General features: G+C 48.1%; 1 protein-coding gene across 2 annotated transcripts in view; it reads left to right on the top strand.

The window, feature by feature from the left end:
- CSNK1G2 (casein kinase 1 gamma 2) overlaps window positions 1-18,092 on the top strand; it is a 39,596-nt gene extending 21,504 nt beyond the window's left edge. The window contains exons 6-12 of one of the 2 annotated variants that reach the window (XM_063147279.1): window positions 3,158-3,243; window positions 4,234-4,318; window positions 6,859-7,007; window positions 7,863-7,946; window positions 8,962-9,069; window positions 13,489-13,595; window positions 15,031-18,092. In XM_063147279.1, the coding sequence (XP_063003349.1) occupies window positions 3,158-3,243; window positions 4,234-4,318; window positions 6,859-7,007; window positions 7,863-7,946; window positions 8,962-9,069; window positions 13,489-13,595; window positions 15,031-15,085 (674 nt within the window). In that variant the 3' untranslated portion in view covers window positions 15,086-18,092. The remainder of the gene's footprint in view (window positions 1-3,157; window positions 3,244-4,233; window positions 4,319-6,858; window positions 7,008-7,862; window positions 7,947-8,961; window positions 9,070-13,488; window positions 13,596-15,030) is intronic. The other variant, XM_063147280.1, reaches the window with a different exon arrangement.
- The last annotated feature ends 5,372 nt before the right edge of the window (window positions 18,093-23,464 follow it).

Raw genomic sequence — 23,464 nt, 5'->3', positions numbered from 1 at the left:
AAAAACACTCATTTAAAATACTATACTAAGGGTGAAGAGAATAGCAGAAAGATAGGTAACCCAAATTGAGCCAAATATTTTAATATATTTATTTTATTTATTTTATTTATTACACTTACATAATAAGTGAGCCCATAGCCAGGGCTCTCTGGGCGGTTTACAGAAATTCTAAAACTGAGATAAAAACGAGTAGACGAAATTTAAAATTCTAAAACACAGAACATACACACATAAAGCATTAAAAACCGTTAAAAAAAAACCCTAAACGTGTGGGTGATTAAGATGCGCCGCCATATGCCTGGGCAAAGAGGAAAGTCTTAACCTGGCGCCGAAAGGATAGCAGCGTTGGCGCCAGGCGAGCCTCGTCAGGGAGATCATTCCACAGTCTGGGGGCCACCACCGAAAAGGCCCCGTCCCTCGTTGCCACACTCCGAGCCTCTCTCGGAGTAGGCACCCGGAGGAGGACCTTAGATGTTGAACGTAGTGACCGGGGATATTCACATCGGGAGAGGCGTTCCGTCAGGTATTGTGGTCCCAAGCCGTGTAAGTGCCTCAACCTACCAGGCTTCACAGAGCTCTTGTAAAATGTACAGATGGTTGTCCGGCTGCCTCTTGAATGCCTCTAGTGTGGGAGAGCCCACCACCTCCCTAGGTCACTGGTTCCACTGTCGCACTGCTCTAACCAGTCAGGAACTTTTCCTGTTGTCCAGTGCCAGAATTCCCCTGTATTCAATGGGATTTAGTCCCAGATAGATATCTGCATAGTACGGGGTGGGGAACACTTTTCACGTGGGGCTGCATGCCAGTAACGGCAGGGGCAAAGCAGAAACTGGGCAAAGTCTGCCTGTTCTCTTACTGCAGCCCCCCACCCCACCCCATTCTCTCTCTCTCTCTCTCTCTGCTGGCCTGCTTGTTGGAATAATTTAAAATGCTACGGCAAGGGAGTAGGGCCCCCCCGCAGTGCTTGGGGGAGCGCATTCCATTATTATTATTATTATTATTATTATTTATTTATATAGCACCATCAATGTACATGGTGCTGTACAGAGTAAAACAGTAAATAGCGAGACCCTGCCGCATAGGCTTACATTCTAATAAAATCATAATGAAACAATAAGGAGGGGAAGAGAAAGCAAACAGGCACAGGGTAGGGTAAACAGGCACTGGGTAGGGTAAAACTAACAGTATAAAGTCAGAACAAAATCAAGTTTTAAAAGCTTTAGGAAAAAGAAAAGTTTTTACCTGAGCTTCTTTAAAAATAAATAAATTCTGGCCTGCTTTCCAAACCGGATCAGGCCCTCTAAGCGGCTGACGCATGCAGCTATAAAAAAACCCATTCAGGAGTTACAGCACGTTTGAAACCCTGCACAAAGCAAAGGATTTTAAAAGTTAAAATGAAAAGTTAGCCAGGCAGCCCAAACATCAGGGGTCCCCAACCTTTTTGGCACCAGGGACCGGTTTCGTGGAAGACAATTTTTCCATGGACCCGGCGGGGGGGGTTGAGGGGATGGTTTTGGGAAGCGCCCCCCCCCCACCCACTCCAGCGTCTTGGCTTCGCTTCGGCTGGATGGGCGCCCAGCCGAAGTGAATCCAGGACACTGGGGTGGGGCAGCTTCGGAACGGCGCGCCCGGAAGTTGCTCTCCCAGAGCGGCTTCCGGCCAGGCACGCCGTTCCGAAGCCACCCCACCCCAGTGTGCTGGATTCGCTTTGGCTGGGCAGGCGAGATGGCGCCCTGTGCCCACGTACTCTGGGGTGGGGGTGAGGGTGGGTGGGTGAAAGCAGCTCACCTGCGCGGCCCAGTTCCTAACAGGCCATGGACCGGGACTGGTCCGTGCACCGGGGGTTGGGGACCCCTGCCCTAGATCACCTTTACCTCCCACACATAAAGGCTTTAAGCTGCGTTTTAAGTACTAAAAAGATCTGATTTGGCGGTCTTCTGCCTATTCCCTCCCCACACACACATTCACGAAGTTTTCTGCCGGGGGGGAGGTGGAATTCAGCTCTATGTTGGGCATAGAATCATAGAATAGTAGAGTTAGAAGGGGCCTATAAGGCCATCTAGTCCAACCCCCTGCTCAATGCAGGAATCCACCCTAAAGCATCCCTGACAGATGGTTGTCCAAAGGCCTCTAGTGTGGGAGAGCCCACAACCTCCCTAGGTCACTGGTTCCATTGTCGTACCGCTCTAACAGTCAGGAAGTTTTTCCTGATGTCCAGCTGGAATCTGGCTTCCTGTAACTTGAGCCCGTTATTCCGTGTCCTGCACTCTGGGAGGATCGAGAAGAGATCCTGGCCCTCCTCTGGGTGACAACCTTTCAAGTATTCGAAGAGTACATCCAAATTGACACCTCTTCATTCTAGGAAAGGGGGTGTCTGTGTGTGTGTGTGTTGAATTTAAGTCTGCCACACAACAGCTCAAAAGCCAGGAGTTCTGTTGGTTAGAAAGAAGCAAACTGCCCACATCCTCTGACATGGTTAACTGCTGTCTGTTTTTTAATATATTTATTTTTCTGCCCTTGGTGGTGGTTCCACTGAATCCTGTACAGAAGTGGGGTGCGTGTGGCGTAGTGGCTAAAGTGTTGGACTGGGAGAGATCCAGGTTCGAGTCCCCCCCTCTGCCATGGAAGCCCACTGGGTGACTTTGGGCCGGTCACAAACTCTCAGCCCAGCCTACCTCACAGGGTTGTTGTTGTGAGGATAAAATGGAGGAGGATTATGTACACCAAGGCGGGTTCCTTGGAGGAAAAATGGCGGGATATAAATGCAATCAATAAATACATACTAAGAGCAGATCTGTCAAAGCCTTTTAACAAAAGTGTGCAATTACTACTTCTCCATCTCTGTATTTCTGGCACCACGCTGGATGCACAAACTAAATCACAGCAACACCAGCAAATAGTTCTATTTCTCTGTTTATTAAAGATGTGAGTGGCAATAGGATATTTGTTATATTTAATTAAGCATGGAATGAAACTGTATATGAATGCGATAGTCTTTTATTATTATTATTTTCAAAGTCTTCCTCCATTACTTAAAACGAATTTTTACGAAGGCTTTTTTCGTCTGCTGTTCTGTGTTAAAAGGGCGCTGAAAGAATCCGGTTCGGCACATTTGCCCCTGCTTTGACCCAGTTGTCTCTTTCTGTCTCCTGTGCAGAACAAAGCCGCAGAGATGACCTGGAAGCATTAGGCCACATGTTCATGTACTTCCTCCGCGGGAGTCTGCCCTGGCAAGGCCTCAAGGCGAGTTCTGTCTCTGTGGAAACCTTGCGAATTTAAGCAAATAAAGACACACATAATTTGTACATTGCCCTCATTCTAAATCCTGCACAGCACGAACTTTCGGGATTTTGCTCACTGCTATCTGTGTGCTTTCACGTGTCGGCTTCTTTCTTGAGGACTAGAAACGTAGACATATTCTTTGGGGTTTAATTATAAAAAGAAGAGTTGAGATCCTTGGCTGTCTGAATTCTGAACCTCCTAGTGGTTTCCTCCATGTAGTGTGGCTGTAGAGTAGAGTTGGAAGGGGCCTATAAGGCCATCAAGTCCAACCCCCTACTCAATGCAGGAATCCACCTTAAAGCATCCCCGACAGGTGGTTGTCCAGCTGCCTCTTGAAGGCCTCTAGTGTGGGAGAGCCCACCACCTCCCTAGGTCACTGGTTCCATTGTCGTACTGCTCTAACCGTCAGGAAGTTTTTCCTAATAGAATCATAGAATAGCAGAGTTGGAAGGGGCCTACAAAGCCATCGAGTCCACCCACCTGCTCGATGCAGGAATCCACCCAATGTCCAGCCGGAATCTGACTTCCTGCAACTGGAGCCCATTATTCCGTGTCCTGCACTCTGGGAGGATGTACAAGCCCTGCCTCCTATGCCGGATCCAGGCCCCATACCACAAGTTGGGATTCACTTGGGCACATATGGGCTGCCCAGATTCAGCTGTGTCACCCTCGCTTTGACATCCCCCACAAGCCAGCAAGGTGTATCCCACCAAGGTACCTGCAGAGCAGAGAATGGTACCATGACTCTCCACCCAGGAAGTAAAATGTCCGTTAACCTTCTGTGAGGTCACAGCAACTCAGCTGGTGGCTGTAGTGGGAGGGCTTGGCAGATTTGGGGCTGGGTGCTTGTCCATTTCTTCGTCAATTCCCACTGGACGTGTTCAAGGTTCAGCTGTCACCTCATTCCTCGGACTAATCCACTTCTTTTCTCTCCCCTGGTCCTCTCCCTAGGCGGACACGCTGAAGGAGCGGTATCAGAAGATTGGCGATACTAAAAGAGCCACACCAGTCGAAGTGCTCTGTGAAAACTTCCCGGGTAAGTGTTGCCACAAGATGCAGTGACAGTCACTGGTTCCGATGCTTATCATAGAATAGCAGAGTTGGAAGGGGTCTATAAGGCCATCTAGTCCAACCCCCTGCTCAATGCAGGAATCCACCCTAAAGTATCCCTGACAGATGCTTGTCCAGCTGCCTCTTGAAGGCCTCTAGTGTGGGAGAGCCCACAACCTCCCTAGGTCACTGGTTCCATTGTTGTACTGCTCTAACAGTCAGGACGTTTTTCCTGACGTTTTCTCGTACAGCTCTAACAGCCAGGATGTTTTTCCTGACGTTTTCTCGTACTGCTCTAACAGTCAGGACATTTTTCCTGACGTTTTGTGGGAGAGCCCACCACCACTCTAGGTCATGGCTTCCATTCTCATACCGCTCTAACAGTCAGGACATTTTTCCTGATGTCCAGCCGGAATCCAGCGTCCTGTCACTTGAGCCCGTTATTCCGTGTCCTGCACTCTGGGAGGATCAAGAAGAGATCCCGGCCCTCCTCTGTGTGACAGCCTTTCAAGTATATTAATAGAGGATTTGTTTGACAGATTAACAAAGGAGGAGGGAGGGATATCAAAGGGCTATTTGCCCTGACAAGTGGGGCTTGCAATAAAATCTTGCAGCGCGCGGAGTGCTCCTGTTCAGGGTTCCAGCCAGGCAGGCCCCCTCTCTATAATTGGGGGCCACCACTGAAAAGGCCCTCTCCCTTACTAAAATTTCCATAATTGGGGGGCCACCACTGAAAAGGCCCTCTCCCTTGTTGCCATCCTCCGAGCTTCCCCACAGTTGCTCCCCCACAGGGGGATTCAGCAGATAGGTGGCATCTGGACCTGGAGTCCAAGCCACACCTGCTTCCCCTGGCTCCTCCTCCACCAATTGGCCCAACCCCCTTTTAAAGCCATGATGGCGGGTGCTCAACCTGTTCTGGTTGGTGTTGCACTCCCTCTGAAGGAGCAGGTTCGTAGCTTGGAGGTTCTCTAGCCTAGAACCATCTCTGTCACGTGAGGCCCAGGTGGCCTCGGTGGCACGGAGTGCCTTCTGCCGACTCCGTTTGGTGGCCCAGCTACGCCCCTATCTGGACAGGGATAACCTAGCTTCAGTCGTCCATGCTCTGGTAACCTCCAAATTAGACTACTGCAATGCCCTCTACGTGGGGCTGCCTTTGAAGACGGTTCGGAAGCTGCAGCTTGTGCAAAATGCAGCAGCCAGATTGATAACGGGAACCAGAAGGTTCGACCATATAAGACCAATTCTGGCCCGCTTGCTTTGGCTGCCTGTACATTTCCGAGCCCAATTCAAGGTGATGGTTTTAACCTAGAAAGCCCTACATGGCTTGGGACCGCAATACCTGATGGAACGCCTCTCCTGCCATGAACTTCCCCATACCCTGCGCTCAACATATAAGGTCCTCCTCCAAGTGCCTACTCCGATGGAAGCTCAGAGGATGGCAGCAAGGCAGAGGGCCTTTTCAGTGGTGGCCCCCCAATTTTAGAATGATCTCCCTGATGAGGCCAACATTGTTTTCTTTTCGGCGCCAGGTCAAGACCTTTCTCTTTCCCAGGCATTTAACAGCATTTAACAACATATGCTAAGTTTGTTTTTAATGGACCCCAGAACTGTTGTGGTCTAAAATGGATACTGTTTTATACTGTTGTGTTTATATTTTTGATGGTTTTAAATTTTGTATACTTTTTAAATGTTCACTGTTTTTAACTTTGGCAAACCGCCCAGAGAGCTTCGGCTATGGGGCGGGATATAAATGTAATAAATAAATAAATAAATGTAATAATAAATAAATACGTAAGCCGGTGTCCACCAGCAGTGAGTCCCATCAGTTAATTACACTGCGTGTAAGGAACGGCGTTCCTTTCGTCTCTCGGAACTCAACTAAATCCGCCCACCGGAGTTCAATGCAGAATTTAAGGGATTTCCGCCACCATGGTTGCCACCTTTCTCTTTGGGTCGGCTCCCCCTGCACTCTTGGGCAGCTCCAGTAGGCTCATAGAATGGTGGAGTTGGAAGGGGTCTATAAGGCCATCTAGTCCAACCCCCTGCTTCTTATAGGCAAGTGTGGCGTAGTGGCTAGAGTGTCAGACTGGGAGTCGGGAGATCCGAATTCTAGTCCCCACTCGGCCATGGAAACCCACTGGGTGACTTTGGGCCGGTCACAGACTCTCAGCGCAACCCACCTCGCAGGGTTGTTGTTGTGAGGATAACACGGAGAGGAGGAGGATTATGTACGCCGCCTTGGGTTCCTTGGAGGGAAAAAGGCGGGATATAAATGCAATAACAAATAAAATAAAATAAGTGCTATTTGATGTTTCCCTATGAGCAGACACTGTTCTGTGCTTCTCTATAGGCAAGTATAGTTTCCCTATGGGCAACTGCTATCCGACATTGGATTCCCTATTGGGAGGTTTATTTTCCCTATTATCCTTCGTTTCCCTATGGGAAGTAGCTTGACTTGCAGCTCCAGGTCACTGTTTTCCGGTCAGGCTGTGTTTTGATGCGTGGGCTGGGCTTTGTCTTTTGCAGAAGAGATGGCCACGTACCTCCGCTACGTGCGGCGTCTGGATTTCTTTGAGAAGCCGGACTACGATTACCTTCGGAAGCTCTTCACTGACCTGTTCGACCGGAACGGCTATGTCTTCGATTATGAATATGATTGGGCCGGAAAGCCCTTAGTAAGTAGCCGTTGTGGGTGGCCAAGAAGCCGTCTTTGGGAGTGGGGGGGGGAGTTTTGTTTTAATAAATATTACGCACGCATACACAGAGTGCCTTTTTGGCCGGTGGGAAAAATGAGGAGAGATGTTTCAGCAGTGCCTTCACCAGATTGGCAACGTTCATGGTGTGTTCGTTTCTGTGAACCGCCCAGAGAGCTTTGGCTATTGGGCGGTGTAGAAATGAAATAAATAAATATCAGGAACATGGCTGGGTAGATAATAGGCACAGACTCTCAGCCTGACCTACCTCACAGGGTTGTTGTTGTGAAGATAAAATGGAGAGGAGGAAGATTATGTATGCCGCCTTGGGTTCCTTGCAGGAAAAAAGGCGAGATATAAATGCAATAATAATGCTTTAAAGGTAATAACCAACACTTTATACTTTGCTTGGAAACAACTACTACTACTACTACTACTACTTCTTTTTCTTCTTCTTCTTCTTCTTCTTCTTCTTTTTCCTTTTTCCTTTTTCCTTTTTCCTTTTCTTTTTCTTCTTCTCTTCTTCTTCTTCTTCTTCTTCTTCTTCTTCTTCTTCTTCTTATTATTATTATTATTATTATTATTATTATTATTTGTATACCTTCCCATAGCTGAGGCTCTCTGGGCAGTTTACATAGGATAAAATCACTTAAAAACAACATACCAAAATTTGAAATCACAAAAACATAGCATTTAAAACCACAAAAACTTGCATAGCTGCAGCGTGCAAGGGCAGCCCCATCTCGGGCCCCGTACGGTAGTCTAGCTGTGACCTTGCTGCCCTGTGGCAACTCCTTCTGCCCTCCGTGGAGACCTTGACGCCTCCTGTCCTTGCAGCCCACCCCCATTGGCACAATCCAGAGCGATGTACAAGTCCAGCCTCCGAACAGGGAGAAAGCACAGCAGTACATCAAACAGCAGGTAAGTGTTGTTTTGGGGGGGGGGGGGCGGCAGGGCGGAGCCTCCAAGTAAGAGCCAATTAAGAGCCCCGTTTCAAGCATGGCAGGCCAGATCGTGGTGGGAAGAGCCCGGCGTCTCTCCGTGGCCAGGAAACGCCACCAGACGGGGCTGAGGGCGTGGGGGATGCGTGGCTGGATGAGACGGTGCCTCCATTGCGCCTGCGTTGGCTGGCGGCAGCTCTCCCAGACGGCGGGCAAAGGCCTCTCCCCGGCCTGCTTCCAGAGATTTGTTGAACCGGGGTTGGACCCGCAACGTCCTGTGTGCGAAACAGGGCCACGGCCACTCCTCCCCGGGGGAATCTCGCGATACCGTCCCGTTTCTTGTCCGCTGGGCGCGTTTGCGTTGTTAGCTGTAGCTCCATCCTTTGGGCCTGGTTTTAAAGGGTTACGAGGTTGCAGTGTGTGTGTGTGTGTGTGTGTTTGGAGAGAGCGAGAGCGAGACTGAGAATTCACCTGTGGTGCATTTTAAAATGACACGTTCAGTGGGAAGTCATCTGGCTGTGAGCCCAGAGGTGAGCATCCGTGACCCTGGCCCCGTTCAGACCACACACTAAACCCTGCTGCAGAACCACAAAATGGTTCACGGAACCCATTGACCTTTAATTCCATTGACCTGTTTTGTGGTTCGGCAGCAGGGTTTTAGCGTGGGGTCTGAACGGGGCCGGTGGGAGTGTTTGTGTGCTTGCAAACTCGGGGAGTGACGGCAAATCCAGCGCGGAACGGCCCAATTTCCCTTCCTGACAGGACCAGTTACTTTCTCGGGATGCTGTATCGATTTTGCATTCTGGCCTGTTTTATATTATTTTTTTGCTTTTGCATGTCTTTCTTCTTTTCCTCCTCGTCCCCTTTCGCCTGCCGTTTCCTTTGCCTGTGGAACTCCCACCCACCCCTCTCTCTCTCTCTCTCTCTCTCTCCACGTCTCGTTCTCTCTCGTGTGTTTTATTCCCCACCCCCCTGTTTCCTGCCTCCGTCATTAGCAGTCACCCGAGGGGACGGAGTTTTGGGATTCCCAGCCTGGCCACCAGCCTGCTGAGGAGCCTCTAGGAACTCATCTGGCAACCAGCAGGCTTGGGGGTTCTGTACAGGTACATGAGAGGGAAGTGGGGGGGCGGGAGGGGGGTCCGGGGGTACTTACAACCTGCTGTCTGCACCCCACAGTTCCCTCTTGATCTAGAGTGTGTCCGGCCATGTTTGCACAAACCTGCTTTTCAGCCCAGATCCAATCTCATTGATAGAGCCATGATATAGAGCCACCTTCCTTCCGGATTGGGATCACCGCTTGTCCCCCAAAGATGTGTTGGAAGATCAAAGAAAAAATCCTCTCCCTTGTACCACTCATAGTGGCAAATCTCCGGCCCGCAAGGCACCGCCTGCCATCAGCAGATCCGGCCACACATCATAGTGATCGTTGGCAGTCATGTTAAGCTCACGTACAGGGGCGACCAAAATTGGGGACGCTTCTTGAAATGTTCGTGTTTTGCCGCTTGGCCTGCTTCTGGGAAATGTTCTGTTTCACGAACTTCAAACGTTTCATATATCAATTGAAAGAGAATTTAATGCTGAATTCAATACAAAAAACAGAATGCGAATATCTGCAGTAGAAAAAAAGGTTTGCTTACTTTAGTCTAAAAACAAACCCAGGTGTGATTGAGTGAAGAAGCGGATTAGAATTGCAAGCCCTACTGGCCAATCGCAGTCCTTGTTTTGGGGACCAATCACGTGGCAGTAGCTGCGATACTTCATGTGTCAAGTTGGGGAACGCCGGTTTTGCGGTTTATTCTTTAGCTGAAGCGCAATTGGAGATTGTGTGAATATTTGAAGTATTTCTCAAATTAAAAGTGAACGTACATACATCATAAACAGAGCCAGGGCACCAAAGAAAAGAGTTGATTGGACACCCAGGAAAAGAAGCAGGCTGGTTGTATTACGTGAATCAGGTCTTTCCATTGATATAGAAACGCAGACAAGCTGGAGCGTGTTCAGAGGAGGGCAACCAGGATGATCAGGGGTCTGGAAACAAAGCCCTGTGAGGAGAGATTGAAGGAAATGGGCATGTTTCGCCTGGAGAAGAGAAGATGGAGGGGAGACATGATAGCATTCTTCAAAGACTTGAAAGGTTGTCACATAGAGGAGGGCCAGGATCTCTTCTCCATCCTTCCAGAGCGCAGGACACGGAATAACGGGCTCAAGTGACAGGAAGCCAGATTCCGGCTGGACATCAGGAAAAGCTTCCTGACTGTTTGAGCAGTACGACAGTGGAACCAGTGACCTGGGGAGGTGGTGGGCTCTCCCACACTAGAGGCCTTCAAGAGGCAGCTTGTCAGGGATGCTTTAGGGTGGATTCCTGCATTGAGCAGTGGGTTGGACTGGATGGCCTTGTAGGCCCCTTCCAACTCTGCAATTCTATGATTCTACTCTCCTGGACAACCACCTGTCAGGGATGCTTTAGGGTGGATTCCTGCATTGAGCAGGGGGTTGGACTCGATGGCCTTGTAGGCCCCTTCCAACTCTGCTATTCTATGATTCTATGAAACATTTGAATTTCGTGAAAACAAACGTTTTCTATAAGCAAGCAAAGTGGCAAGACGTGCACATTTCAAGAAGTGTCCACCATTTTGGCTGCTACTGTATTTGGCAGAATCACTGTTGCACTGTTGTGGGTGTTCTGCTTTGTCTGTTGCATCCTCCTTGAAGTGCGAGAATTTGGCCTCACGAAGCAGCCCTGAGATGCACGTTTTCAAAAGAGCTTCTAATTCAATTTAAAAATAAAAAATATGGGTTCCTTTTTGTATTGGACCGACGTCCGTCGTGAGTTGTCCCCACAAAACGAGAGCTCTGAGCGTCTGCGGAGAAGAGAGCCGTGGCACTTCCCTGGCGTGGGTTTGGGCCACTTTTTGGGCATAGATGTGCTGTAGTGTCCCTACTGTGTGTGTGTGTGTACCTGTCTGTATGTCAGTGGCACTGAAAACGCTGGGGAGGCCGCTTGCTTTATCAGGAAGGCGGCTGTTGTGGCCACGGTTAGCCAAAAGACTCTAGCCTTCTTCACCTTAAGGCCCGGTGTCTATTCTTGCATGCCCCCACACCCTCCTTTCGTTATTGTGGCTCTTGCGTGTGACGCCTGTGTCCGTGTATTTCATGCTCTTCAGAGAAATTTTAAACTCTTTACCTGAGCAGCCAGGAAAGCTGAAAACCCTAGGCTTTCCGGTTTTCATCATTTTCTGTCTGGCGTCATTCCGGTTTGGCGAATTTTGAAAAGGGCCACAGGCCTATATACCAGGGAGATTGTGGCTTTCCCCACCTGGAAATCTTTTCCCTTTTTCTCCTGGGACGAAAGCAGAAATACCTGTGGAAGTGCTGTCCCGAGCTTTTTCTGTGCCTTTCGTTAAAGGAGCTCTGAAATTCTGCAGCCTGGAAACCTAAATTGTGTTAGCTGGGCTTATATAGCACGTTTTGATCATTTTTGCACACCAGTGTATGAGCCCTGTTTGTTGCAAAGTCCTGGAGTATTCTTCAGTTATACTAAGCAAAAAAAAAAGTTCCTTTTTATTTTTATGTTGAAGTGGAGAGCAATATAGCAGGTCATATCCTGGAAGGTGCTGGCTAGCCTCTTTCTGGTTCAGAAATGTGTTTTCAGGGGTTTCCCTGGAAACTTGCACTTTTGTATGCAATATAAATATTCTCAGGGCAACTTACATCAATATGAAAGAATGGCAGAGTAAGCATCATAAAATTAAAATAGCAGACAAAACTAGTAACATCTCATCACATATTAAGCTTAAAGGCTTAGATCCCCAATGTTACTGAGGACTTCTCATATTGGCAGGGTTTGCTCCCCCCCCACCCCAAAGTGGAATACTAAATTTGGGTCATTTCACTTGTGCCTGATTTCTAGATCTCGTGACTAAATATATTCAGTGTAGAGCTCACACCGAGATACTATCTGGAAATAACTTTGTCCTTTTTTTTTTTTAGTGTAATATATTTATTTATTTGTTACCCGCCTCTCCCTCTGGACCGAGGCGGGGTACAATATAAATGCCATAAAATACATATAATTAAAACATTTAAAACGAATACATTATTAAAAGCAGCACATTATTAAAAAGGCATCTTAAAATTCAACTGGGTAGGCTTGCCGGAAGAGATCAGTCTTTACGGCTTTCTTAAAATCCGGAAGACTCAAGTTGACGAATCTCTCCCGGTAGGTCGTTCCGTAATCTGGGAGCGGCAGAAGAAAATGTCCTATGGGTAATAATTGTCAGCCTGGTTTTTGTTGGCTGGAGTAAATCCTTCCCAGAGGACCTGAGTGTGTGGGGCGGATTGTACGGGAGAAGGCGATCCCGCAGGTAGCCTGGACCCAAACCATGTAGGGCTTTAAAGGTGATAGGAAAAGAACCTCTCGTGCAAGCACTGAGTCATTGCTGACTCTTGGAGGGACGCCAGCTTTCGCTGACGTTTTCTTGGCAGGCCTTATAGCGGGGTGGTTTGCCGTTGCCTTCCCTGGCCGTGATTACCTTTGCCGTTGCCTTCCCTGGCCATTATTACCTTTCCCCCAGCTAGCTGGGTGCTCATTTTACCGACCTCAGGAGGATGGAAGGCTGAGTCGACCCGAGCTGGCTGCCTGAAACCAGCTTCCGCTGGGATCGAACTCAGGCCGTGGGGAGAGTTTCGGCTGCAGAAACTGCTGCTTTACCGCTCTGCGCCACACGAGGCTCTTAAAGGTGCTAACCAACACTTTATACTTCGCCCGGAAACTAATTGGCAGCCAGTGAATAGATTTTAAAACTGGTGTGATGTGGTCCCCCCTAGGTGTACCGGTGACCAACCTGGCTGCCCTATTTTGAACTAGTTGAAGTCTCCGGACTAGGCACAGAGGTAGCCCCATGTAGAAGTCGAGCCTCGAAGTTACCATCATGTGCACAACCGGCTTTAGGTAGCGCATCCGATGCAATGCGTTGTGTACACAAACGCTTATGCCATAATAAATGTGTTAGTCTTTAAAATGCCTCAAGACACTTTCATTCCAGTCCGTCCCAAAATGTAGTGCATCTTTTTTTTCCATATATATTTCCCCCTTATAAATCCTGATCTGGTCGCTGCTAATCTCTGAGCCGAAGAAGGCCCCAAATTCATGTATATTAGGACTTGTGGCATCTCTTTTGTTTTCGGTGGGTGGGTGCGTCTGTGTGTGATGAAATGTCATGTCGTGTCTGCAAGCTGCCTACGCCTTCTTAGAAAGCCCGTTGGGCGTCATAACCACGCGGCCTCTTCATTTAGGCATTTATTTCGGTGCTTTCTGTGAGAAGCGCAAGAAGTGGTGCAAAGTAGGGGCCTTAAGCTTGTGAGTTGGTGACATGACGCCCTTGTGGCAGGCCTGAATTGCTGCTCTTCGCCCCCCCCCTTCCTTGGTAAGGGACCATGTTTGAACCCCGCCCTGTGCCCATTCCTCCAGCCGTCTTCCAGTTGGTTGTCTGCTCACCTGCTCGGCTTTCGGTCCTCCTCAGGTCATGAGTTCTACCAACGGAGAACTGAACACAGATGACCCCACTGCCGGCCATTCGAACGCCCCCATCACCGCCCCTGCTGAGGTTGAGGTGACGGACGACACAAAGTGAGTTGCTGTTTCGTTGCTTGCGGCGAGAGGTCTTTTAAGAGAGCCCCCGTTTTCCCTAGGCTCTTAAAACAAAAGCGAAGAGAGACGGAAAGAACTGGGCATGTTTAGCCTGGAGAGGAGAAGATTGAAGGGAGACATGATAGCACTCTTCAAATCCTTGAAAGGATTTGGAAGCTATCCTTCTATTAATGCAGCCCAAAATAGCATTTGCCTTTCTTGCAGCCGTATCACACTGTTTGTAAGCCGTGATTTTATTGGGCGTGCTGATTGCTCTTTCTGATCAATTGCTTTAGGTGTGCATTTCAAAGATTAGCAAAGGCCAAAATAATTTTGGCTAAGATCCAGTTTAGAGATTGAGGGGAGAGTTGGGCATGCAAGCTTGAACTCGTGCTAGATGGGCGCAATACTTTGATCATAGTCTTATGTTCATTATCTCATTGGACTGCAGTACATTTTCCTCTTAATATGTCACCCTTTTAATTTCAGTCTTTCCTGCAAGTCATTTACAAATATGTGCGAGAATGTAAACCGCCCAGAGCGCTTCGGCTATGGGGCGGTATATAAATGTAATATATAATAAAAACTGCTCAATGCAGGACTCCACCTTGAAGCATCCCTGACAGATGGCTGTCCAGCTGCCTCTGACAGATGGTTATCCAGCTTCCAAGGACTCTGGAAACCTCCTTTTAGGACAGAAACAGGGGAGGGGGTGAAGCCCTCCAGATATTGTGCGACTAAAGCTCCCGTCCTCCCTGACCGTTCGCCAGGCTGGCTTGTGTTAGAGTCCTTAAAAGACTCCTGGCGAGAGGTCTTTTAAGAGAGCCGCTGTTTTCCCTAGGCTCTTAACAAAACAAAACCAAAGTGAAATGGAAGAAAATGGTGTTCTGGTGGCAATTCGGCAAACCAATGGCAGTGTTTCCTGCCCTAACTGGAGTTGGTGAGGGTCTCCTAAACGCAAAGCAGAGGCCCCCTCCCACGGCATTACGGCTTTCCCGAGGAGCGGATTTTGGTACATCCCCTCTGGATTCTAGGAGCACTGCCACACACAGCCAGTTTACTGACTTCTCCCGAAATTCGGTGGGGAACCTGAGGGTAGCTGGACTCTTAACTCACCTTCAGCCAATTTATATATTTTTAAAAAGGCTATTTTGCCTTGATCAGGATCGGTATAAGGCGCTTTCACTATTCCCTGGAGACATACGGTCCCTGCTGACCGTATGGAAACCATACTGGCTGGTGAGGCCGCCGGGAGGAAGAGCGTCCCAGCTGAGAAGGGGAGCAGCGCTGAAATCTGGGGGGATCCTTCTCCCTCCTACCCTAGAGCGGGAAGTGTTTCGAGGAAGTTCTCCGTCTCTGCTGGAAACGATTTTTGATTTTTCTGCAAATTAAAAACGTTGGTGATGATGATGACGTTGGTGGCCTTTCTTCGCAGGTGTTGCTGTTTCTTCAAGAGGAGGAAGAGGAAAACCATTCAGCGCCACAAGTGAAATACTCCCGTTGGCCAAGGCTAGGACCCGTTCAGGACTGCGGTTTCCCCCCCCCCCCTCCTTTTACTTCCTGGCTGTGGATAATGGATCTTGATTCCTTGATTGGATGGGGAACAGGCTTCTCTCTTCCTCTGCTCCGGTTTTACTAGTGGGCGGGGCGCAAGCCCCTTTGACTCTGTTGGTGGGGGTTCAGCCCAGCCCCCCCCCAGCCCCCCAGGACCGGTTGTTTGGTGTCCCCTTCCTCGCAAGAGACACAGAGTTGAGGAGCCTTTGGCAGGAAAAGCGAAAAGCCCGCTGGACCTTCCTTGTTGACGGTGCCCACGTCCTCCTCCTCGTCCAATCCACCGTGGGGGGGGGGGGAAGCATTAACTATTTATGCAACAGCCCCTTCCACTCGTCCGTTTTCTCTCTCCCCCCCTCCTTTCACCACTTTGGTTTTGTTGAATAGCTTTTTTTGGGGTGGAGGGGGGAAGAAAACAAAAAATGGGAATCAATTAGATGCGTTTACCTTTAGAAGAAGCAAAGCGAGGATCCTGAGAAAACCGGCTGCAAACATTTCCCCCTTCCTGCCGCTGTGTCCTTGTCTCTTAAGTTAATTTAAAAATGGCATCGTAGCCCTTGTACCTGGACCGTGGGGGCAGAATTCCCCCCCCCCGGTTTCTTTTTTGTAGCGATGCAAAAATCTCTTTGTCTTTTCTTTTCTTAAAAGGGTCTCCTGTTTGCTTTCTCCACCCTCTTTGCCCTCTCCTACGTCTCCGTTCCCCTCCGGGCCATGCCAACGTTCTGTTGGGGAGGGGGGGAAGGAGAGCTCCCTTTCTCCAGCCCGGTGGGGGAGGCACAATGCGGTGCATGCGTGTGTACAGGGGAGCGGGGTGGGGCAGCTTGTTTACACTCTCCCCCCCTCCCCCCCCGCCGACCCAATTTCTCAATGCACTTTTTGTAGCAATACAAGCGACATCTGTGTCTTGAAACGATCAGATTTTTTTAGACGTTTGTTTGGAAAGGAAACTAGAAACTATTAAAACGAGTCGCTCGTAGGATCAGGGCAGGACAAGGGCCGAAAAGTCTTGGATCTCAGGAACAGTTGCCAGCCACTGCTAAAACAACTGGGAGAAAGGGGACGCAGCCGCTCTGACCAAAGTGAAACCGGAACGGACAATGCCGCCGTGTAAGGTTAGGCTGAAAAGCAATTTCCCTGGGCCACCCAGAGCGTATGGGGGCAGCTTGCTAACCCTTTTCCCTTTGTGGGGGGGATCTACAATGGCGGCTATGGGGTACAGTCCTCTGGTTGTGCCCCCCACCCACCCACCCGGCACCCTTTCATGGAAACGAGTCAGCGAGGACTGTGTAAGCCTCCGTTCGCAGGGTGGGACAACTTTCAAATGCATTGTGTGAGGACAATCCACCCTCTTTCTTTCTTTTTTTAACGTTCTTCCTCAAACACAGCGACGCTCCCAGCCGCCAGCCAGGTTGGCAGCTGAACGCAGAGCCGCTTCGTGGCCGTCGCCGGAACGGAACTGCCCGGGACGTTAAAGCGCTCTGGTTCTGGCCACGCGGAAAGTTTTTTCAAATTCCCCCCAACCAAACTGCGTTTGGTTGAGGAAGCTGCCGCGGGGGGGATGTGAGGCCCGTTCCTTATTTTTGTACGGTGGGGTGGAGAAGCACAGTCCCCCCCCACCCCACCGGTGATTCCCTCTCCAAGCGTGGGCAAGCGTTTCTGTTTTAGGGGGTGGGGGGTGGGTTACCCCAAAAGAACTGAAAGGCATTTGACAGCTTGATGCACCTCCGATAAAAAAAAAATGTGCCTGGTCCGGCTGCAGCCCCTCGCTAGCACCTGAATTTATGTCCATCTCTGCCCCTCTCCAACCAGCCAGGCCCGAAACCCGAGTGCGAATTCATCCCCGCCTGACGGCAGCAACGTTGCCAGTCACGGCTACTTCCCTTGGAAGGCAGGTGTGCCATTGCTTCTTCATAAGAGACTAATATTTTTATATATATAAAAAAGGGATGGGTCCCAGAATGGCATGTTTCCCCCCCCTCCCCTCCCCCCACTTTACGTTACCATCACGAGATTTGGGGAAGGATTGTACATGGGTCAGGTGGGGGTGGGAGCACTTTGATCTCTGCTGAACAAAACGCTTTGGGTGGAATGAAGTATAGCTGAAACAAACCAAAAGGTGGGGTGGGTGGGGGTCTTAAACGTTGGTCACGCACCCCACTAGTGCTAAATTGTGTCTGCTTGGCTTCATTCGCCCCTCGTGCTTATGGGGTGATTGCCTCCACCCCAGTGAGCTAGCCTCATCCTATTCATTTCCTAGAACCAGATTTGAACCTGTCCAGGCCTCTCACTTTGGGGTCGCAACAGAAGAGAGATGGTAGAGAATGTAAGACCCCCACCCCCTCAGCCTACTGACAAAGTTGGCACTTATTTTCCAAGCCCCTCTGCCCTCTTTGACGGAATGTTTTTGCGGCTCTTGGAAGGCGGAAGAAGAAAAGGGACTTAAAAAACAGATTGTCTCACTCGATTGGTCTTACAGCGGTGCCTCTGCTGTGTAAAGGAGAACCAAGAGGAGGTGAGGTGGGGTGCGGCAGAGAGGGAGGGAAGGTACCAGGGGAAATCCTTGATTCTGGTGACTTTCCACTAAAATAGGTATGTGCTTAGGTATGTGCAATGTTTGAACTTATTCCCCAAACAGTGCAAAGAGAAAACAAAAAAAAAAAAAATACAGCCTTAAATGTTGTGCTGGAAAAAAATGTAGTTCCAGTCCCAGGAAGGTGTAAAAGAAATTTAAAAAAAAAAAAATTAAAAATGTTTATGTAAAGAGTGCATGAGCGTGCTTGGATTACCAGTTGCAATGTGGATTTTTATTTTTTATTTTTAATAATGAAAGACAGACTTGGAAGGTTTTAAGGGACAACTGAAAACAAGTAAGTATATCTATTGGGGTTCTCTGGTCTTCTGTTTGGGATCCTGTTGGCAGGCTTGCATCAAAATGAATCTGAATAATTATGTGTTTTCGTTTCTTTTTTTAAAATTGTGTAACAACAAAAAACAATTTTGAGTCTGAATAGGCGTGAGATTTGTACTGGTGTAGAACCAAAGCAGACGAAAGACTGTTGCGAGTTTAGTTATTGCTTTAAAAAGAAAAAAGTGTACACAGGTAATGGCGTATAGGTTTCTCTGAAGCTTCCTTGAAGCCATAAAAGTTAGGGGCTTTTTTTTTAAAAAAAAATAAAAAATCAAAAAGGAGAAAAAACCCTGAAAAACCAAAAATTAAAAAAAAAAATTTAAAAAAGTTCTACAAGGATGTTTTTTTGGCTTCCGGTCGAAAGCATGGGGGTGGCAAAAAGAGTAGAAGCGAAATAGAAGTTTGGAAAATGTAAGAGTTTCTTAGCCTGGAGAAGAGAAGATTGAGGGGAGACATGAGAGCACTCTTCTAATCCTTGAAAGGTTGTCACCCAGAGGAGGGCCAGGATCTCTTCTCGATCCTCCCAGAGTGCAGGACACGGAGTAACGGGCTCAAGTTAAAGGAAGCCAGATTCCAGCTGGGCATCAGGAAAAACTTCCTGACTGTTAGAGCAGTACGACAATGAAATCAGTTACCTAGGGAGGTTGTGGGCTCTCCCACACTAGAGGCCTTCAAGAGGCAGCTCTGTCAGGGATGCTTTAGGGTGGATTCCTGCATTGAGCAGGGGGTTGGACTCAATGGCCTTGTAGGCCCCTTCCAACTCTAGTATTCTATGATTCACCACACCAGGGTAGAGGGTCATGTATTATTATTATTATTATTATTATTATTTTATTTTATTTACATTTACCGTATTTCTTCGATTCTAAGTCACACTTCCCCCACCCCCCCACCCATATGAACATCTCTAAAAGGGGTGCATCTTAGAATCACGGGTGCATTTATTATTTCTTAGAATCAAAGCTTTTTTTCTGTTGGTGGTACTGAAATGAGTGTGCGTCTTACAATCGATGGAATCTTACAATCGAAGAAATACGGGATATACCGCCCCACAGCCGAAGCGCCAGCAAAGTGCTCCCACCCCAGTGGCTGTCCTGATTCTTCCAGGAATCCTATAAATGTAGCATGAAGGCGATGTGCCTCCCAGCGTTTTGGATTCACAGGTAGACTGCCTCTGAATATGAAGGTTCCATTTCACTGTCTCCCACCCTCTTATATGTGGTGGGTGGACTCCTTTTTTTGTAAAGCCGTCTAAGCTCCAATTGCACGCTGGAGAAAAAAATGTTTCAGTCCATCCTGTACTCCGGTCCAGTCTCAATGTCCGAATGGCCATCCCCTTAGAAAAACTAAATGGGGGACGTACAAGCCAACTGAAAATAGCTGCACCCACATAACCAGCCGTGTATATGTGCCATTCTTTTGCTTACAGAGTGGTGCACTGTGAGCTACTTTCCCCCAAAGCTGTTGGTGTTACTTTTTAAGTCCAGCTTCTGTATAGACAAGTGTGTGTTCTGAACCAGTGCTAAATTGCACGTGCTGTTCATGAGCCTGAGAAAATGCTCTAGGGAGGTATTGGCGCTTGTGACTTTTGAATGTTTCTGCACAAGTCAAATGGGTCAACTGCTCCTTTCCCCACTGTTCCTTGCTGAGAAATGCCACCTTCTTTAAACCTGAATTGGGGAATACAATAGCCTGCTACCAGGCATGATCGCCCTCTTCAAGGACTTGAAAGGTTGCACAGAGGAGGGCCAGGATCTCTTCTCAGTCATCCCAGAGTGCAGGACACAGGATAATGGCTCAAGTGACAGGAATCCAGATTCTGGCTGGACATCAGGAAAAACTTCCTGTTAGAGCAGGATGTCAACGGAACCAATGACCTAGGGAGGTGGTGGGCTCTCCCACACTAAAAGCCTTCAAGAGGCAGCTGGACAGCCATCTGTCAGGTATGCTTTAGGATGGATTCCTTCAATGAGCAGGGGGTTGGACTTGATGGCCTTAGAGGCCCCTTCCAACTCTATGATTCTAGAGCCGCCAGACTTGCTCAATTTCTCTTCTGCAGACAGTTCAACTCAAGGCACCATCCAGATTAGATTCTCTGGTTCTAATGTGTGCTGACCTGCGATAGGTGCTTGGTTTCTGAGGGTCCCCTGCCTCCCCTTCACCAACAGAAGTGCAACACGTGAGGATGGGAAGCCATTGCACCAGTGACCTAGGGATGTCATGGGCTCTCCCACACGGAAGGCCTTTATGAGGCAGCCGGACAACCATCTGTTTAAGGTGGATTCCTGCATTGAGCAGGGGGTTGGACTTGATGGCCTTAGAGGACTCTTCCAACTCTACTATTCTATGATTCTATCGCACCCCCAATCCTTTGATAGTGGCATCACTATCCTTTGTGGCATCACCAATCCTTTGATTGTTGGCATCAGGGGACCAAAAAACCCGGGTTCAAAATCAAAAGCGCCACATCTGTGCATGCCGCTGTCTCTTCTTGCTACACAGCAAATGGCTTTGGAAACACAGAAACTCCAAGGATGTATGAAGCCAGACTTTCCCACCGCCTGCCAAGCTGGGCGCTTGGCACGCAACGCTAGTCCCACACTCTCTGCCGTTTGAACTGCCCCCGTCACTGCCTGCACCCACCCCTTCTGAAATCACAAAGGAACGCTTGCTTTAAAGACCTCCTGGCTTCCTTTATTCCTATTTACAAATCAAAAAGCAGAGTGAATGTAGTGAACACGGAATAGAGCATTGGATACATTCGTCGTCCTGGGGCATGACATGCAAAGCCTGCAACCGCCTTCCCACGTCGGAGAAGTTTTTCCCAGTTGGAAAGAGGGTCTTCTGAAGGCCCAGTTGTGGTTGGCAATGTTAACAATTAAATCAGACAACAGTAGTATCAAGAGTCAAGATAATGACTTCGATTTTATACAGTTACTAGCTGTACCAGGCGTAACATACCCCGTTGGAGTGTATCTTAAAAGTTTATTAATTAAATATCGCATTTTATTTATTCATTCGCAGCAGGCGAGCGGCCACCAAGGGCCCAGCCGTGCCTTGCTGCCCCCTTCGTGGGGGGTGGGGGGGAGCGAAGAGGCAGAAAGGGGGGTAGGATTACTTTGGAATGTCCGGAGGAGACGAGCAAGGGGCTCAGCAACCTGTATCAGCTGACATTACACGTTGTTACTGTTGCTTAGCAACCTGTATCAGCTGAAGCTGTTCTAGAATTCCTGAAGGCAAAGTGGGCGTGGCAAAACGGTAACATAGCATTTTATATATACAGTTGTTATATCAATTTTAAACAGTTCAATTATACAAAATTGTATGGATGACCAAACATAAGGCAAATGGTTCCTTTTACATATATATCTTAATAAAATTATAACAACGGACTGAATTATATTTTTAACGTACTAAGTTATTAGTTATTATAACAGGATTCCGGTTATATTTCCCATTTCGTCAGACTTCTGAGTGCTTTTTCTGAACGTTTTCTTCTGGATGTTTTTTCTGGAAGTTAGTTTTGTCACCCAGTAAGCTTATTTACTCAAGTAATGTTTATTTATTTACAGACTTGAAAGACTTTACATCTGAGGAAGCCTGAAATAATAACAAAACGGGAAATATAACCAGAATCCTGTTATAATAACTAGTAACTTAATACATTAAAAATATAATTCAGTATTATAATTTTATTGCGATATCAAAAAAAGCAACCATTTGCCTTATGTTTTGTCATCCATACAATTTGTATACTTGAACTGTTTAAAATTGATATAATTCTATAAAATAGAAGTCATTATTTTGACTCTTGATACTACTGTTGTCGGATTTGATAGTTAAAATTGTTAATGCAGTTGTGTGTGGCTGTTCGCATTCCTTACAATTAGTTATTATCAACTGCAGCCTTTGGGTTTTAGTACACTGCAAGGGCCAGAATTTTCACTTCTGTTGGGCAGAGGACTTCCTTCGGTTGGTGATACTTTAATAAATCACCCACACACGCGCACACAGCATCCTGTCATCAAAGAAGGGATAAAGTGGGATTGCAAAGCATAGTAAACAGTGGGTTTAGGCCATCTTTTTCAAGATGCCCTGTGACCACTGTTACAAAGATTTCCCCACAAAGCTTAGTAGCCTTGTTTGGAATCTATTCAGTGATTATCTTTCGTCTATATACAGGAAGTAAGGGGGTACACCGCTCAGAAAACATTCATTTTGGATTAAAAGGAAGGGATGGGGCGGAGGAGAAGAGAAAAAAGAGAGAATCCTTTCAGCCTGGGGGAGTGCGCAAATGAAGCTACAGACTGGCGTTGCGCCTTCTTTTGGTAAACATTACTGACATAGGGCGTTCGCTTGGCGTACATAAAGAGTCAGCAGCTGAGTAATGGACCCATTATTCATACTGGCCATATCGAGACACACAAGCAGAGTTTAGAGACCGTGTACCCAGAGACCACCCCTGTATGCCCTGAAGCCGATTTGCACACAGTGTTCTAAAGAGGCATTCGTTTTGCTGTAAGGTCCAAAGCCCATGCTAAGCAAGGCTTTCTAAAAGGAACGTTATTTTCCAACAGCAGCCCAGATTCAAAGAAGCGGCCATCATCATTCTCGGTTAAAGACATCCCACACCGTCCACAACTTAAAACAGGTTTGACGCTGGATCCAACACTGGAGTGCAGGCATGGCCTCACAGCGACAAAGACGTTGCTGGGAGCAATTCAGACCACGCACATTTGGAGGCCGGGACGACTCCTGCAAGTCTGGGGATCTGAGAAAAATGGGGACACCCCAACAGATAGGAATCCGTGACCGTGTCACGGATTCACATGTGATTTCTACAGGTATCAGGCAGAGGGAAATAGTCCTGGGAAAGTCAAACCTTCTTTGTTCCGCTGCATGGGTCTTGGGTAAATGGGCACGTACCCTTGATCCATAAGCAAGAGAGACCAGGAAATTCACAGTAAATGCGTGAACTGATAAATCAGCACTAGCAGGGATGAGTTCTGCTTCCTAGCTCGCTTTCAGGAGGCCTCTGAGGGAAACAGCATCTTAACAGCACGTTTTGACCGTTCAGGCATGAGCTGCTAGCGGGAACGAAAGCTCACGTAGACTGGCGCATACCATCGGGCAGGGCAGCCGAGTAGTTGCAGCACGGCTGCCTAGTAAAAGTGAAAAAGGTGAAGCCAACCTCAGAGAGGAACGCCTTCCCAGTGGCGAACGGCTGAAGCAGCGCTGCTTCTGCCTACTCTGAAAGAGTCACGTTCTTTACGGTTTGGGAAAGCTACGGACAAAAAGGTGCCATTTTGTACCGGGGGGGGCGGGGGGATGACTATAACGTTTTCCCAACAACCTCCATTTAAGAGCTAGAATTCTGCAGAGGTGGCTTAAAGCTCAGCCAACTCATTCC

The sequence above is a fragment of the Elgaria multicarinata genome, chromosome 23 (genome assembly GCF_023053635.1).
Source record: "Elgaria multicarinata webbii isolate HBS135686 ecotype San Diego chromosome 23, rElgMul1.1.pri, whole genome shotgun sequence".
NCBI lineage: Eukaryota > Metazoa > Chordata > Lepidosauria > Squamata > Anguidae > Elgaria > Elgaria multicarinata.
Note: the sequence above shows the minus strand (reverse complement) of the source record. Positions and strands in the feature narration are given on the sequence as shown.